General features: G+C 36.5%; 1 protein-coding gene across 2 annotated transcripts in view; it reads right to left on the minus strand.

Annotated features, from left to right (window-relative positions):
- UNC13C (unc-13 homolog C) overlaps positions 1-17,178 on the minus strand; it is a 538,361-nt gene that overhangs the window by 334,140 nt on the left and 187,043 nt on the right. Inside the window, exons 4-6 of one of the 2 annotated variants that reach the window (XM_008705990.2) lie at positions 14,018-14,096; positions 12,876-12,881; positions 11,765-11,836 (exon numbers count right to left, since the gene is read on the minus strand). In XM_008705990.2, the coding sequence (XP_008704212.2) occupies positions 11,765-11,836; positions 12,876-12,881; positions 14,018-14,096 (157 nt within the window). The remainder of the gene's footprint in view (positions 1-11,764; positions 11,837-12,875; positions 12,882-14,017; positions 14,097-17,178) is intronic. The other variant, XM_040620622.1, reaches the window with a different exon arrangement.

A 17,178-nucleotide genomic window follows, 5' to 3' on the forward strand; every position in this document is an offset into this window, starting at 1 on the left:
ACTTTCAGTGAAAATGTGTATATAATTTTCTAAAGACTCCACCAAAAAACCAGAATAAAATAAACTCAGTAAACCTGCAGGATATAAAATCAATATCTAAAGATGTGGTACATTTCAATACATGAATAACAAATTATCAGAGAAATTAAGAAATTTAATTTACACTTGTATCAAAAAGAATAAAATAGGAGGGCACCTGGGTGGCTCAGATGGTTAGGCATCTGCCTTTGGGGTGAGTCATGATCCCAGGGTCCTGGGATCCAGCCCCATGTCGGTCTCCTGGCTCAGCAGGGAATCTGCTTCTCCCTTTCCCTCTGCCTCTCCCCCTGCTCTTGCTCTCCTTATCTCTCTGCCCCAAATGAATAAATAAAATCTTTAAAAAAAAGAATATCTAGGAATAAATTTGATTAATTAGATGAAAGATCTATACTCTGAAAAGTTTAAGATATTAATAAAAGAAACTGGAGAAGACACAAATAAATGAAAGATATGCCATGCTCATAGTTTGGAAGAGTATCATTAAAATGTTCATACTCCCCAAAGCAATATATAGATTTAGTGCATTCCCTATGAAAACTCCAATGGCAATTTTCACAGAAATAGAACAAGCAACCTTAAAATTCACATGGAACCACAAAATTTCAAATAGACAATGCAATCTTAAGAACAAAACTGCAGGCATCACATTCCCTAATTTCAAACTATATTACAAAGATATAATTATCACAACGGTATTATACTGCATTAAAAACAGACACATAGATCAACAGAACAGAGTCCAGAAATAAAACCACACATCTATGACTATTAATTTATGATAAAGGAACCAAAAATATACAATGGGGAAAGGACAGTCTCTCTTCAAGAAATGTGTTAGGGAAACTGAACAGCTACATGCAAAGGAATCAAACTGGACTGTGATTTTTACCATACACAAAAAATTAATAAGAAATTAATTAAAGACCTGAATATAAAAAACTGAAGCCATAGACTCCTAGAAGAAAACAGAGGTGGTGAGGTCCTTGACATTGGTCTTGGAGATGACTTTTTTTAATTTGACACAAAAAGCAAAGGCAACAAAAACAAAAAAATAAATACGTAGGACAACATCAAACTAAAAAACTTCTGCACAGTAAAGGGAACCATCAACTAAATGAAAAGACAACCTGTTGAATGGAAGAATATATTTGCAAATCATATATCTGGTAAGAGACTAATATTCAAAATACATCAAGAACTCCTACAACTCAATTGCTAGAAAAAAAACAATCTGATTTAAAAATGGGCAGAGGATCTGCATAGACATTGTCCCAAAATAGACATAGGTAGAGCTAAAAGGCACATGAAAAGATGTCCATCATCCCCAATCATCAGAGAAATGCACATCAAATGATATCACCTTATATCTGTTAGAAAGGCTATCATCAAAACCATAAGCAATAATAAGTGTTGACAAGGATTTGCAGAAAAGGGAACACTTCTGCAGTGTTGGTGGGAATGTAAATGGAAAACAATATAGAGTCACTTCAAAAAATTAAAAACTACCATATGACCCAGAAATTCCACTTCTGTTTATCAGAAGAAAATAAAAGCATTAATTTGGAAAACTACATATACTTCCATGTTCACAGTAGCATTATTTACAACAGTCAAGGCATAGAAACAACCTAAGTGTTGGTGAATGAATAAAGAAAATGTGTTGTGTGTGTGTGTGTGTTTATAACAATATTATTCAGCTATAAAAGAGTAAAATCTTGCCATATGCAATAACATGGATGGATCTTGAGAGCATTATGCTACATGAACTGTCAGAGAAAGACAAATATCGTATGATCTTACTTATATGGAGAATCTGAAAAAACAAAAACGAAAGCAAAAACAAAAACGAAAGCAAAAACAAAAAGTCAAGCTCATAGATCCAGAGAGAGGATTGGTGGTTGCCAGAGGCAGGGGATGGTGGGTGAGCAAAATTTGTGAAGGGGGTCAAAAGGTACAGATTTCCAGTCATAAAACAAATAAGTTATAGGATTATAATGTACAATATGGTGACTATAGTTAATAATACAGTATTACACGTTTGAAATGTGCTGATCATAAAAGTTCTCATCATGAGAAAGAAAAAACACATAACCATGTATGGTGATGGATGTTAACTAGACTTACTGTGATGAATATTTCACCATATATATAAATACTGAATCTTTATACTGAACACATGAAACTTAGAAGTTATATGTCAATTATATCTCAGTACAAAAATATATATACATAATGGAGGTAGTAGGAGATCAGTAATTTATTAAATATAAGAGACCAAAAATAATATGAATTCTTTCACTGGAAGGAAACTTTTGTTATTTTAATGTGAAAAGTTTATTTATTTATTTTTGCCACCTGGGGTCAAGACAGAGTTCTTACAAATCTTCTGACAGAGGCCATGAAAGAGCAGAAAGAAGGGTTAGGATATTGTAAAAGTAAGAGAGGGAAGGGGGTGCCTAACCCTTTTAAAGGGAATCTGTTTCACTGTCCTCTTGTGTAACTAAGCAAAGCCAGTCACGGAGCCGTGGAAAGTTGTAGTAAATGTAGTTAATAATAAAAACAATAACTAATAATTTACTACACAATTATGTATCAACAGTGGTTGAAGTACTTTCCATTTGTTATCTCACTGATCGCCTCAAGAGTACTCTAGCAATATTAATATATTTATTTTACATGACTAAGTTGATATAAGCTCCTAAAGAAGTGTTGGAAAAAAATATTTTAATATGTAAAAGAGCCCAAAAGAAATAGATTCTCCAGGTGCTTGGGCGATAAAGGAACTTACTGCCAGAACTGTGAAAGCTGATTCTATGGAAACCCAAAAGTTGTGTTTAGGATACAGTTAAACTCCATGGGCTACAAACTTGAGGTTTTCAGACCATTTTCAGACATGACATTTAGATTTGACTTTTACTTAATGCGGGCACTGAAGGTAGTAATGAGAGGTTAAGCATTTTTAGATCTTTTTTTTTCTTTCAGGACAGAATTATTAACTTTAAAGTTTGAAGACAAATATGCTACAAAAGGAGAGCATTGCAGGCCAGTATTTCCCATGAACACAGGTGCAAACATCCTCAACAAAATCTTAGCAAACTGAATCAACAATACATTTTTTTAAAAAAATCATGCCCCATGGTCAAATGTGATTTATTCCAGGGATGCAAGGGTGGTTTAATATTCACAAATCAATCAGTGTGATATACCATATTAACAAGAGGAACAATCAATCAATCAATCAAATCATCTCAACAGAAGCAGAAAAAGCATTTCACAAAATACAAAATCCATTCATAATAAAAACTCTCAACAAAGTGGGTTTAGGGGGAACATAGCTCAACATAATAAAGGCCATATATGAAAAACCCACAGCTAACATCATACTCAATGGTGGAAAACTGAAAGCTTTTCCTCTAAGATCAGGAACAAGACAAGGATGCCCACTCTCGCCACTTTTATTCAACATAATACTGGAAGTCCTAGCTGCAGCAATCAGACAAAAGAAAGAAATAAAAAGCATCCAGATTGGTAAGGAAGAAGAACTGTCACTATTTATAGATACCATGATACTGCATATAGAAAACCCTAATGTCTCCACCAAAAAACTATTAGCACTGATAATTTGGTAAAAGTTACAGGACACAAAATTAATAAACAGAAGTTTGTTGTGTTTCTATACACTAATAATGAAGTAGCAAAAAGAGAAATTAAGAAAACAGCTCCAGTTACAATTGCACCAAAAAAATAAAATACCTAAGAATAAATTTAACCAAGAAGGTGAAAAGTCTATACTCTGAAAACTGTAAGATGTTGCTGAAATTAAAGATGACACAAGTGGAAAGGTATATTATGCTCATGTTAGAAGAATATTGTTAAAATGTCCACACTACCCAGAGCAAACTACAGACTCAATGTAATCTCTATCAAAATAGCAAAAATAGCATTCTTCATAGAACTAGAACAAATAGGGGCGCCTGGGTGGCTTGGTTGTTAAGTGTCTGCCTTCGGCTCAGGGCGTGATCCCAGAGTCCTGGGATCGAGCCCCACATCAGGCTCCTCCCCTGGGAGCCTGCTTCTTCATCTCCCACTCCCCCTTCTTGTGTTCCCTCTCTCGTTGGCTGTCTCTCTCTCTGTCAAATAAATAAATAAAATCTTTTAAAAAAAAAAAGAACTAAAACAAATAATCCTAAAATTTGTATGCAACTACAAAGACCTCAAATAGCCAAAGCAATCCTGAGAAAGAAAAACAAAGCTGGAGGCACCATAATCCCAGATTTCAAGATATACTACAAAACTATAGTAATCAGAACAGTATGGTATTGGCACAAAACTAGACACAGAGATCGATAGAGTAGGGTAGAGAGCCCTAAAATAAACTCACACCTATACAGTTGATTAATCTATGACATAGGAGGCAAGACTATCCAATGGGAAAAGACAGTCTTTTCAGTAAGTGACCAGGGGAAAACTTTTACTACATGCAAAAGAATGAAACTGGGCCACTTTCTTACACCATACACACAAACGCAAAATGGTTTAAAAACCTAAATATCAGACTTGAAGCCATAAGCCTCCTAAAAGAAAACATAGGCATTAATTTTAACAACATGTTTATAGATATGACTCCTTAGGCAAGGGAAACAAAAGCAAAAATAAACTATTGGGATTATACGAAAATAAAAAGCTTCTGCATAGCAAAGGAAACTCAACATAACACAACGACAACCTACTGAATGGGAGAAGATAACTGCAAATGACATATCTGACAAGGGATTATGTCCAAAATACATAAAGAACTTACATAATTCAACACCAAAACCAACAATACAATTAAAAAATGAGCCAAGGATCTAAACAGACATTTTTCCAAAGACATACAAATGGCCAACAGACACATGAAAAGATGTCCAACATCACAATCCATCAGGGAAATACTAATCTAAACCGCAATGAGATCACTTCACACCAGTCAGAATGGCTAGTATCAAAAACAAGAAATAACAAATGTTGGTGAGGATGTGGAGAAAGGGAACCGTCATGCACTATTGGTGGGAATGTAAGGCGGTGCAGCCACTGTGGAAACAGCATGGAATTTCCTCAAAAAATTAAAAATAGAAGTGCCATACAATCCAGTTATTCTGCTACTATTTACCCAAAAAAATGAAAACACTAATTTGAAAAGATAGATGCACCCTTATATTTACTGTAGCATTATTTAAATAGTCAAGATATGAAAGCAACCCATGTGGCCATAGATAGATGAATGGACAAAGAAGGAGTGGTACAGACAGACAGACAGACACACACACACACAATGGAATAGCACTTGTCCATAAAAAAGAATGAGATCTAGCCAACTGTGACAAAAGAATGGACTTAAACGTCATTATGCTAAGTGAAATAAGTGGAAGAAAGACAAAAGCATGTGATTTCACTCATACGTGGAATTTAAGGAATTAACGAGCAAGCAAAGGAACAAAACGAGAGGCAAACCAAGAAACAGACTGTTATCTATAGAGAACAATCTGATGGTTACCAGAGGGGAGAGGCATGGGAGGATGGGCTGAATAGATGATGGGAATTAAGGACGGCACTTGCTGTGATGAGCAGTGGATATTGTACGGACGTGTTGAATCACTAAAGTTTAGTTAAAAACTAAAATTACACTGAATGTTAACTGGAATTTAAACAAAAACTTTTAAAAAAGAACAAAGAAAAGCAAGTGAACAAACAAGACTCTTAAACAAAAAGAATAAACTGGTGATTGCCAGAGTGGGAATGGGGAGATGGGCGAAACAGATAAAGGGTATTAAGAAATACAAACTTCCGGTTATAAAATGAATAAATCAGAGATGAAAAAATACAGCATAGGGAATATAGGCAATAATATTGTAACAACATTGTATGGAAATGGATGGTGACTACGCTGACCATGGTAAGCACTAAGTAATGTACAGAACTGTCCAATCAATGTTATGCACCTGAAACTAATATAACAATGTATGTTAATTATACTTCAATAAAAGAAGTTGTAAAGTATTCTCATTAAACATTTAGGAAACAACTACATTAAATAAACAGTATAGATCATTTTAATCCATTTGTTGAAGAAGAGGGAAAATAAAACTCAATCTGCACAAATGAATCTTGGAAAAGAAAGTAAAAAAGAGATGAAGTATATTTTTAAAAAGTAATAGAACTAAGCTCAAATACATTATGGGAAGTATAAACTGATTGAATTCACCTGTAAAAAGCCACATTCTCAGATTGAATTTTAAATTAAGCTATATGAGGGGCACACGGGTGGCTTAGTCGGTTAAATTAAGCGTCTACCTTTGCCTCAGGTCATGATCCCAGGGTCCTGCTCAGCAGGGAGTCTGATTCTGCCTCTGCCCCTCCCCCTGCTCCTGCTCATTCAAGCTCTCTCTCCCTCTCTCAAATAAATATTAAAAAATAAATAAATGAAATTAAGCTATGTGAGATACATGGGGTCCCTGGGTGGCTCATTCACTTAAGTGGCTGACTCTTAATTTCGGCTCAGGTCAAGATCTCAGGGTTATGAGATTTAGCCCCGCATTTGGCTCTGTGCTGGGCATGGAGCCTGCTTGGGATTCTCTCTCTCCCTCTCCCTCTGTCCCTCTTCCTTCTTCCCTCCTCCCTCTCTGGGAAGAAAAAAAAAATCTATGTGAGATACACATAAGACACATTATGACTTAAAGAAGAGGCTACAGAAAGTTCTATTAAGGAAATATTGACCATATCAATTTGGTAGAGCAGTATTAGTAGCATAGAGAAAATATTTTAAAGAAAAAGCATTTAAGAAATTAATATTATTAGCAAAGTTGAAAAACAATTTATCAGGAATATAGAAGTCCCAAAACTTATGCACCCAACTAAAAAAGCTCATATGGGATATCTACAAAACTGATTAGGAACTAAGCCATAAAATAGTCAATTAAATGCTAATCACTGAATACACAGTCTATGTGCTCTGAATACGATGTAGTAACAACAATAAAGTTCATATGACTTGTCTTTGGGAGAATAAACACTCTAAACTGAGGAATCAAAAGAGTAATTGCATCATTTATTAAATAATCATTTTTCTCCTTCTAAAGCTGTTATGGGTACACAGGTATATGCATTGTTTCTTACATCGTAAATATTCTTTTGTGTATACACATTAATTAATAATAAAAATCAAAATTAGTGAACTTCATATTCAACTCGGCATGTTAGAAAAGTAGCTTCAGGGTGAATACAAAGAGGGCAGAAGATGAATCTAAGAAAAGAAATAAAATAGAAAACAAACAATATGGGGTCAACAAATACCAGAGGCATCTCTTGGAGTACTGATTAAAAAAAGAAAAAAGAAAAAAGAAAAATACAAATAAATAAGATGAAAACAGCATAAACTTTTATAAATCATATAATTATATGAATAATTTGACAGAATTTAAAATTTTAGGCAAAAAAGCACAATGTTCTGGAAAAAATATAAATGATTAAAATTGACTCAAAAACAAATGTTTAAAGAACATGGATGGGATTATTACATTAAGTTATTTGAAGGTAGTCAAATAACCACCCTCAAAAAATTACAAGATGGTTTTAGAGGCAAGTTTGCCCATCTTTCAAGGCGTAGCAACAACTTTTTTACACAAACTATTCCAGATAAGTAATAAAAGGACAGCTTCCCACCTTACTTTACAAAGCTAGTTTATTAATGCCAAAAGTGCTCAAAGACACAGTAAACCATAGGCCATCGATGCAAAAATCTTATATAATTAGCAAATATGTAAGAAAATCAAAGCCAAGAGAGTTTCAGTAACTTGCCCAAGTTCCCATAACTAGTCAATAGTGGAGCTGGACCTATATTTATCTCAAGCCAAAGACGGTGCTCTTGAAGGATGATAGAAGCAGGACCAAGAAAAACACTTGTAAACCAGAGAACAATTTTTAAATGTGTGATTAGATGGATTCCCCTGTCAGCACACGCTGGACTCTGACCCTCAGCTGCCAAGGTGGCAGGGAGGCACAGGGCTCAGCACCTGCTCTGGATACCTCATTGCAACTCCCTGCCCCATGGCCCTGACTGCCACCTGCTCTGCCTGGCGAGACACTTTTAATTCTCACAAACTGTGAGGTATTATTACTTTCATCTTACAGATGAGATGAACGAGTCTCAGGGAGGCAAAAAATATTGAAAAGAAATGAGTTCTCAAAGGTAGGAAGACGTAGAGCTGAAATTCAAATTCAGGACTCTATCACTTCAACTCTCAGTTACATAGTTTGGCATCGTTCCTGTTCCTGAGGAGGAGTCCAGACTACCTGCATATTGTGAGCCTGCAGCTTCCTGACTGAACCCCAGGCACCAGCAGGTGTTCTGACCTGCTTCCTGCTCCCAGGTCACCTTTCTAGGATTATGCTAGGAATAGGGCCCAGGTCTGATCTAATGATTCCCATCCATAGTTCCTGTAAGTCCCTTTCATCGGGTCTGACTTTGATCTTGTTATTGGAAGGAGGACCTCTACTCTCCTTGACAAACCAAACTTGACTGAGAATTGACACTTCCTGGAAGCAAGCCATTAGACCGGCGCCCTCGCCATAGTGAGATATGAATTAACTAGATAGAATAATCAGGGTTCTAAAATCCCTTTCAGGCTTGGGGATTTACATTTCTCACTCTATTTGAGCTTCCCATAACCCTCATCTGACACTGTCAGCTTAAATACTCCCACATTAAAAGTTTCATTATGACCTGTAACAATACGGCATGCAACACACAGTATTTCAGCTCGCCTCTCCCTATATTATAAGCCTCATGATGGCAGGGATTTATAGCAGAGTTGTTCAAGGTCTCATTTGCAGAATCTGAAACAATGCCTGACACATATTGGACGCTCAGTTGATATCTGACTCACTGAACAGTTTTACTTGGATTGCCGCCCCTCCCCACGTTGGGGCTACACCTAGGGAGCTATCACTCTATGACAATCAGCACAAAGCTCTGTGGTGTAGTGTCAGGCAGACTACTGTTGTGATAGGTGGATACTAGACTGTTACCCCTTCTTGAGTTATTAGGCCAGGTAGAAATGTCCAGAAATTAGGGTCCTTAAGAGCTTTTTAGATTGAGATTTCCAATCAGCCCCACTAGCTCCCTGTGGGTGAGGTGGAATTGGTAGTGGGGCACCTGGCGTGCTTCTGCCACTGCTCACAGAGTGTCATTGGAGGTGGTGCCAGCTAGCCCACTGTCACCTTACGTCAGACTCTAGAGCCCGTCCCTGCTGTGGAAGAGCTGACGGAACTTTTTGCCATACATCGTTTTAATTAAAACAGATGTGCTACCATTTGATATTTTCCACATGGCCAAGTCATTTCCCTTCATGTTAAAACAGATATTTCATGCTTTCACGTTGAGGGTGCCTAGGAAGACTTCTAGCACGGAAAAGTGGAAATTATTTGCTTCAGCATTGACGTTAGTTGCCCATGTAATGACTTAATGTGACAGCTTGTCAAGAGTGACATTTAATATGCCTGTCGTGTAGAAGTCATCTTCCATTTACTTTTTAAGCCATGGGCCCCAGGGAAATGGGCTTTATGAATTTTAGAGGGAGCTGATGGACTCCATTCATCCACCCAACACCCACACAGAAAAGTTTTCTACATAGGTCTTCTGAAACTAAAGAAACACAATGCATTTTTAAGTGGATGAAAAGTAGATCAATAACTAATTTAACCGTAAAGTGAGGGTATGCTTCCTGTTCAGGGCCTTAGAAAATGGAGTAGCATTCTTCTTATTTCTGTCTCTTTTCTATTAACTTTTCATAGGAATGAGTATTTATGGTTCAGATGAAATACTGTATTCAAAAAAAAATTTTTTTTAAAAGGAATAGTATAGGGGCTTAATGCTAAAAACCCTCAACCTTGATTACTCCCTTAAAAGCAAAAGACTAGATACTTCAAGATTCAGCAAGCATTATGGAACTTTCTCATACACCAGAGGATGTTTAATTTCTCTTGTATCCAAACTATACTCAAATAGTACATGGCATCGTAAAGCTAATAGATAAGAATAAGACACTTGGGAAAGCAGCCACATTTTTTTAATTCTTGGGTACAACAGAAATGTTTTAACTTGCTGTAGCACCCAGATCTTCAAATGGACATATATTGTATCACTGATGTGCATGGGGGGAGGGAGAGATTTGCGACAGAAACCTAGGAAAGGTTGGCTTTTGGGTGGAAGATGACAAAGACAGGAAGAAGAAAATATGAAATATACATATAAATAATGGTGTTAAATGCCAAGTGTATAGAAATTTGAAACAAGTATTAGGCAAATTTTTATTCTACAGGAATGACAAAGTCACTAAAATTGGGAGAGGTAGAATATATGAGCTCTATTAAGGGAGAACACATAAATTGTCTCTAGTAAAAGCCCAGTAGACTGTCTGGGCAGGAAGGAGTTACCAGGGCACAACATCCACTGTACAAGAGAATCGCCTGATAGTTTTAAAAACAAAAAAACAGGGGCGCCTGGGTGGCGCAGTCGTTAAGCCTCTGCCTTCAGCTCAGGGCGTGACCCCAGCATTATAGGATCGAGCCCCACATCAGGCTCCTCCGCTATGAGCCTACTTCTTCCTCTCCCACTCCCCCTGCTTGTGTTCCCTCTCTCGCTGGCTGTCTCTATCTCTGTCAAATAAATAAATTAAATCTTTATAAATTAATTAATTAATTTAAAAAAACAAAAAACTCTTCAACCCAGACTACATCTGAAGCCACTTAAATCAGAATCACTGGGAGTGAGACCCAGGCATCTGCATGGTTTAGAGCTCCCACAAGTGATTCTAATGAGCCAAATTTAAGAATCCCTGACTTAGATATTTGCAGCCTACTTGTATTTTCTAATCATGTTGGTTCTTTGATTCAACAGGAATTTACAAAGTATCTACCTCATGCCAGACCGTGTACTAAGCAGTAGGGATCAAAGTATTTACAAGAACAACAAACAAGATACAGTGCTACCCTAAGGATTTCAGCCTCTAAAGAAAAGGTTTATGCAAAATAATAAAATTAATTGCTTACAAAAATAATAAAACCAGCAGCTTGCATTTATTTATTTATTTATTTACTATACTCTAAGCTATGCCAAGTGTTAAACACATTTCCCCTCCCTTCATAATTTGTCTTATTACCTCGCTATACAGATGAGAGAAATCAGACTCAGAGAAGTTAGATAATTTGCCAGGTAGAACAATGCTAGTTTAGCACTAGAGACGGGACTCACCCCGAGCAACCTCCACTCACGCCATACTACACTATGGAAGTCGAAGTCGTGATTAAAGTCTAGAAGAGCCCAGAGAAGGAAACTAAAAAATTGAGTCAGAAGAGGAGGAAGATGTTTGGGACAGCCTCATAAAGAGGCAAAACTTGAACCATATGAAAATGTAGTGGGATTTTTTTCAGAGGGAGAGTACAGATAAAATGTGTGAGTATGGAATAGCATCTGTAAAGACGGATCGGCACATGCGAATTGGATCAGCAGAGGACCATCTGTATGATAGTGAAGCTGAGGGCCTGAGGAAATTTGTTTAGGGTCAGACTTTCCCCATGTTCCCAGTTATTTCTGGAATTTTGGAACCAACATTACAATGGAGTGTCTTGATCAGAATCACTCTTCCCTGGACTCTGATCAATACATAGTAATGGACTCTGCACCTACCAGTTCCTCATTGTTGAGTGACGTCCTGATCACCATAGCCAGGGACAGTCCAGATTTCCGGGCAGCCAGAGTCTAAAATAAACAGAATTAGGAGTTATTGGCACATGAGGCAGCTGCCATGAACATGCCACTCAGCAGCCCGTGAAAACGGAGGAATACAGACTATCATTGCTCATGTTTTAGTCAATAGGGACTTGCCATCTTCAGTAGTCGGTGAGCGCGTCCAGAATGTGGAATCACGGAACATCAAAGCTGAAAAAGTCCCCTTCTAGCATCGAACCCAACCCCTACAGTTTGCAGATGACAACACTGACCACCAGCAAGGCAGGGTGATCAGTCCTAGGTTTCCAGGCTGGCAAGAGGCTTCTATAACTTTGCTTCTCCCCAACGTGATCATGGTCACGTTCCTTCATCAAACATGGCCACTGGTACAGAGCCAGCTGATCTGTGCGATGGCCGCGAAGCACAATTAAGGTTAGATGATCCTTGAATTGTTCACAGTTCCCCCGAGGATTCTTTCATACCTAACCAGGATATTTTTTCTAAGTGTTCATTTTATCAACTGAAAACCATATACCCAGATTGGTTTTCTTAACACAATGCTGATAACTTATGTGATTTTAATTACCAGTCAAGTCCCTTTAGCTTCCCCACAATAAAACAGAACCATTATATTGCTTCTACCTGAAACATGTGTGATATAATGCACTCAGCAGTGCTGGCGAGAACTTTGGAAATCAGAAGTTTTACATGGGAATGTTCAAAGGAAGTCATAATGGAATTATGTACCTGGTCTTAAATGTATCTCCTTGGAGCTAAAAGCCATAAACTCAGAGGGCTTACCTCCAAGGACTTACCCAAGATGATCTTCCAATTCTGACAGCTATTATACTTAAAATTATGTCTGTATGCTATTTTAGTCTGTATTGGCACCTGGCATATATATAATTTGGTATATCTTTCAGAACTGAACTATATGCTAAATTCTTGGAGAACCCAAATTTCTTATTCCTTGTCTCTTTTTATTTCCCCATCTTGCCCTCTTTTATCCCAAGAAAAAGTGTAGTGTATGTTGAGAAGTATGGAAAATATTAAATTGAAAATCACTTACCATGGCCTGAAGATTCCAAGTGTCAGAGGAAACAAAGCATAAATAATGAGAAATAAGAAAGGTGTGAAAAGAGTATAATGATGTTAAAATAAACCTAACACTTTACAATAATGTCCACTCTATAATGGCAGAAATATGAGCCGTCCAGACACGTCATGCTTTTCAGTGTAAGATCTTCCCAATCAAGATTTTATCTTTCCTAATTTAAAGCCAAAGTGATGGTTTTTGGTTGATGGTTTTCATAGAAAAAACTAAAAATTGCTGATACGAGAAATTGTGTACATTGTTGCGAAAAGGGAAATTCTTATTTCTCTTGGATAAAACATTTTTATGTCATAAACTACTAAGAATATCCTTCCAGAAAAAAATGTGAAGACAATTTAGATAATAGAAAACATGCTGGTAGGCTATTTGCTTTTAGAATCTAATGCAGACCATCCTCAATTCTTTGCATCTTTAGGTGGTCCCCAGCATATTTTGTTATAGGAGAGTCTGAGTTATTGAAAGTTATGTTCAGGCTTCATAATGGTTTTAATAACTTGGGAGCCATAGATTTCCATAGGTAGTGGAATAACTTATTAATGTGACTAGATCTTAATAAAGAATTGGTTAGTATTATATGCTGCTTTTTTAAGTAGAAAAATTCACTGGGTTAAGGTGAGGAAGTTCAAATCAAGACTCAAAGTGTGCATTACACTTGTGGTCATTTGCAACACTGTACCTATCAAAGCCCAGTTGCAGCAGCTCATTTGGCATGCTGTGTGACTTTCTGCTCAATTATAGTGCCATTTTAACTCAGTTTGTCATTTCAACCAATATAAAAAGCTGTCAAGGGGCGCCTGTCTGGCTCCATCGGTAGAGCATGCAACTCTTGATCTTGGGGTCATAAGTTCAAACCCCACACTGGGGGAGGGAGGAGGAAGGAAAGTTTAAAAAAAAAAAAAAAGCTGTCAAAAGGTTAGAGTTATTTCATTCACCTAAAAGATTTTAAAGAAATGATAAATGCAATACTTGGTAATCCAGCGTCTTATATATTTTATTCTATGAAATACAGGCAAGGCACTTAATGAGAAGGCCAAAATGACAGCTAATGAAGAAAACAGGGACACACGCAATCAAAGAATGAAAGAGGAGTGACTTACCACATCTCGTACAATAGGCAAAGTTTTTTTCCTGCGGAGATCTGGCATACTGTCAATGCCATAAAGTCCTCGCCCAGCCCTGAAAGGAGAAACAGGAATGATTTCAATGGGAACTGGACTTCCTTTAAAACAAACAAACAAACAAACAAACAAACAAAAAATCCCCTGTTCACGGTAAAAAGGCTGTGAAAAAGATTAAACGTGTACCATGCTTTTCAACTGATTCACAAAATAGGAAGGATCCAAGCCTCTTAGACTTCACCCAGGGAGAAGGAGAAAGACTCTAGCTACCAAAGTGATCACTTGTATTCTTGGGTAGTTCTATACAATGAAATTTTAAAATATGCCTGGCTTGGTTTGACACACGGTTTTTCTGTCAATATCACAGAGAAGATTTTTTTAAAAAATTGTTAGTTATATGAAACTTTGTATCTCCAGGAAGAAATATGACCAACCCATGGATGGTGTAAGTTGTAAGTTTGGTCCACAATGGTAAAATAGTTACTTGTATTTGTAAAAGTATCATTCTTCTTGGATGTGGTGCATTTTCATAGATTAAACCCAAAGTGGTATCTCCAAGAGTCATAGCTGCATGTAAAATATTTGTGATAACCCTTATACCAGAATTTTCACTTACCTAAATTTATCCCACAGAAAAATGCCAACAAGATATTAATTTGTTGTACAAGGATATTCACTATGACATTTCTTTTTGTAAAAGCAATAAAAGCTGGGTAACCTAAATATTTATTGAATGAATTATATTATCCAATGGGAAGAACATAATAATTTAAAGTGAATGATTTAAATATATGTGTATAAATGAAAAATATTCACAGTATGTTGACGGAAAAAAACAAGTCTGCATATTAGTAAGTTTAATACCATGTGTGTGTGTTTATAGATGCACAGAAAATATCTAGAAAGATATTCATTAAATTGATAACCAGAGTTACCTTTGTGAAGTGATACCAGGCAGAAGAAAAAGGGAAGATTTTCATTATGTTATAAATCAGTAACAATGTTTTTCTACTGAGCATTGCCATTTTTGCAATTTAAAATAATCTTTATACTCATCTGAGTATAATACACTGAACTTGATTTTTGTTGCATCTAAGCTAGTCATTTTATACAACCAAAAAGGTGCTCAAGTCACTGATGACAGCTTCTCCTATGCTCATTTGACCTACAAAACTCCTGCTTAACTCTAGCTTAGAATCAACTTTTTTCACCAGGAACACACAATTAAAAGGCTGGGGTATTAGGTAGGCACCTCTGTTACTGGAACAGGCCACAACAGCTGAGAATATGTTATCAGCATCTCACAGTCCAGTTTTTCTCTGACACAGAGATGGCCCCTTTGCTCCTGCTGCTGAGCTTAATAAAGGGAAAGTTTTGCCTTATTGGATTTTTCTTAGTAGCCATGGTCTTAACTGTAATACTTCTAGTTGTATCAATCACTAGCTTGATGATCTTGACTAATTCACTAAATTATCATACAGCTCATGTGAAATAATAAAAGCAAAAAATAAGGACAGAATGTTGATAAATAGTAATGTTATAACTTGTATGTTTGAAAGTGAAGATCAAATCCAGTAATAAATGTGAAATATTAAAACCACTGCACATGAGTAAGAAGGATGTTGATGTTGAACAAATTACACTTAAGTTCATGAATTAAAACAAAAATTTATCTTTAGATCATAGAACACAAGAAAGGGGTAACTGGGGCAGAAATCAAGACAGATGAGAGAAGGAAGAGCAAAAGGAGAAACAGCAGGAGGGAAGATCGCATGGATGGCAGTATGTGTGGGGCAGATGACACTTGAGATCCTGTCCACCACTGACTCTACAAGAGTTCATACAGTTTCCATCGTTGCCCAAAATAATGTCAACTGACACTCTCTAGGCCAATGGCTGTGGTAGTCACAATGACAGTCAAAAATCAAGATTGAGATCACAAAAAACAATCATTAGCAGTATGCTCTTATGAACTACAAGAAATGGCAACATCAAGTAGGGGAAAAGGGCAATGAACTCTTTTCAATACCCATCTTCAGAAAGTGAAGCAACTACTCCAGCAGTGTAACTTCTTGCTTCCCTCCTATTCTCTTTCCATATACTTCCCCTCTCCCTACCAATTCATGCTTGACTCTGCCACATCCCAAACATTACATTCATGGGAAAAGGGCTATCGAAGTGGGTTTCTAGAAGGATCTTTTGAGCTTCATTTGCTCTAAGGCTCTGATTCCAAGTGGTTTCTATTTTCTACCCTTTGTGAAGAGAATAATGACATAAAGTGTAATTAATAAATGTCTTTCCAAAACACTACGTGGCAATCATACTAACTAGTCACCTTTGAGTGTTTTGAAATGTCTGACTGCTAATTAATGTGACTTTAATAACTATGTAAATAGAAATACATTCAGTTGTGATAATGGTTGAGAAAGTGATTTATAAACTACAAAATGTAATATATAGATGGGTTATGTGTTTTCTTTCTCTAATGATTTGTTTTCCTTCTCACAGAACTTAATTCAAATTCCTAAGAGCACCTACAATTTTGAGCAACCTTATATACTCACAAATTCAGGAATCAGTCACACACACATATTTTCTTGGGTCTTACACTTTACTCCTTTGCTTGACTCATTAGAACAGAGATAGCCAAGGACTCAGGCCAAACCTGAGCATTATAGAATAATGAGCCCATGAGAAGACATGGATCCAAAATTTATCTCTGTCCCGAGTCCGTCACTAATTTCATCAAACCCGTATTTCATAATTCGTAAAAAAGCAATGCAATAAAAATATTCTTTTAATCTTCCAGACAACCTTAAAAATGCTCAAAATCATGTGTTTCCTTACAGCTTTACCTTTTCATTATTACTATAAGACGTTTGTATAAACATATACTTACATTTGCTTATTCATCAATAGTAAAACTTTTATTGCAAATCTGAGTCTTAGAAAAGAAAAGGTTTCCCTAACGGCCTTACCTCAAGAGTGGAGAAGTGCTTGGTAAATACTATAAAGGTCTATACAAATGTAAAACATTTTTATAATATTTATTGAAAGTGTTCCTAACCAAGAGACATCTGGGAGAGATTAAATTAAAAAATGGTGAAGACCAGAAATATCAATAGATAAATAAATAATTG

The sequence above is a fragment of the Ursus maritimus genome, unplaced genomic scaffold, assembly GCF_017311325.1.
Source record: "Ursus maritimus isolate PB19 unplaced genomic scaffold, ASM1731132v1 scaffold_35, whole genome shotgun sequence".
Lineage (NCBI taxonomy): Eukaryota > Metazoa > Chordata > Mammalia > Carnivora > Ursidae > Ursus > Ursus maritimus.